A 1,262-nucleotide genomic window follows, 5' to 3' on the forward strand; every position below is an offset into this window, starting at 1 on the left:
GGGGGGGGGGGGGGGGGGGGGTGGTGCTTGGCAACCACCTATCCAGAACCCATAATCCAGTTGGCGGTGCGATGAGGAAATCATACGATTCAGACATAAAGGCAGGAAAATGTCACTCCCAAACTCCACAAGCGAACCACCAGACACTGGCCAAGGGAATGTGATCACACACTCTGATCCCAGAACTCAAGGGCAGAGAGTATCATCCCCACACGGTGCCCGAGGGGAGGCGAAGAATCAACCCTATTCTGAGATCAGAGAGTAAATGCCCTCAGATCCAGCCCTAAGGGGGTCAATGCCGCCCAGGCCAGGCCTTGCCGAAGCCAGGGGCAGAGACGGCCCCGAAGCCCCGTCAACCTCCACCAGAGCTGCCTCTACTTGCTCCCCCCAACACACACCCTCCCCTACCTGATATGGCGGCGGCGGCTCCTGATCCGGCTCCGTCCCCTCGCCAAAGCTAGCCCGGTCGGACTGAGACTCGTGAAGCAGGGAGATGTCATCCGAGGTGGGGGATTTGAGGCAGTTCCCCATCTTCTGGAGCTGGGGTGCGTGATCTGGGGGAGGAGAAAGCAGCGGTGGGGTCGTTTGCACGCTCCGCGGTCCGCCTCGGTTGGCAAGGTGGGGTCGGGCGGCAGGCCGGGGATCAGGCGGAGGCGACTCCACCGCCCCACGGTGCCGCCAAGGGGCCGCTCATGCCAGCCCCCGGGGGTGGGGGCTCAAGGCTGGGCCGCGGGCTCCGCTGGGGTCGCGGCGTTTGCCTCCTGCGAGGCAGCGATGGGGGGGGGGGGCGGGGAGACGAAGCACTTCCCCACCCCGCCCCCCCGCGGGGCGGCGGCGGCCACGGAGCTGCTGGGCCTAATCCAGGTCAGCAGGGGGGGACGCGGCCGTCGCGGCTGCCTCAGCTGCTGCCTCAGCTGCTGCTGCCCCCGCCGACGCCGGAGCCACGGCCGCGGGCCTCATCCTACTCCGCCTCAGCGCGGCAGCGGCGGCCAGAACGAGGCCGGCTCGGGTCCTGCGTCATCGCGCAGTGCGTGCTCTGGTTCCGCCCCCAGCGGCAGGAGGCGAGGGCGGCTCCGGCGGCTCCCATCCCCCTCTCCACCAGCAGCTGTTCACCGTCCTGCGTCAATTTTTGCTGGTCTCTGACTGTTTGGCTCCGTACCTGACTCCGAAACCAATCTCCCGTCTCCCGCGCCTCCCCACATTCGTTGCTCCCGCCCCGTCTAAGGCTCAGTTCTTACCTGTGCACTGCCTGACAATCTTCT

The 1,262-nt window shown here is 66.7% G+C and overlaps 1 protein-coding gene across 1 annotated transcript in view; it reads right to left on the reverse strand.

The window, feature by feature from the left end:
* RNF11 (ring finger protein 11) overlaps positions 1 to 1,005 on the reverse strand; it is a 37,324-nt gene extending 36,319 nt beyond the window's left edge. The window contains exon 1 of the mRNA XM_017875449.1: positions 409 to 1,005. Within this exon, the coding sequence (XP_017730938.1) occupies positions 409 to 531 (123 nt within the window). The 5' untranslated portion in view covers positions 532 to 1,005. The remainder of the gene's footprint in view (positions 1 to 408) is intronic.
* Between the last annotated feature and the right edge of the window lie 257 nt (positions 1,006 to 1,262).

The sequence above is a fragment of the Rhinopithecus bieti genome, unplaced genomic scaffold (assembly GCF_001698545.2).
Source record: "Rhinopithecus bieti isolate Rb0 unplaced genomic scaffold, ASM169854v2 scaffold_10017, whole genome shotgun sequence".
Classification (NCBI taxonomy): domain Eukaryota; kingdom Metazoa; phylum Chordata; class Mammalia; order Primates; family Cercopithecidae; genus Rhinopithecus; species Rhinopithecus bieti.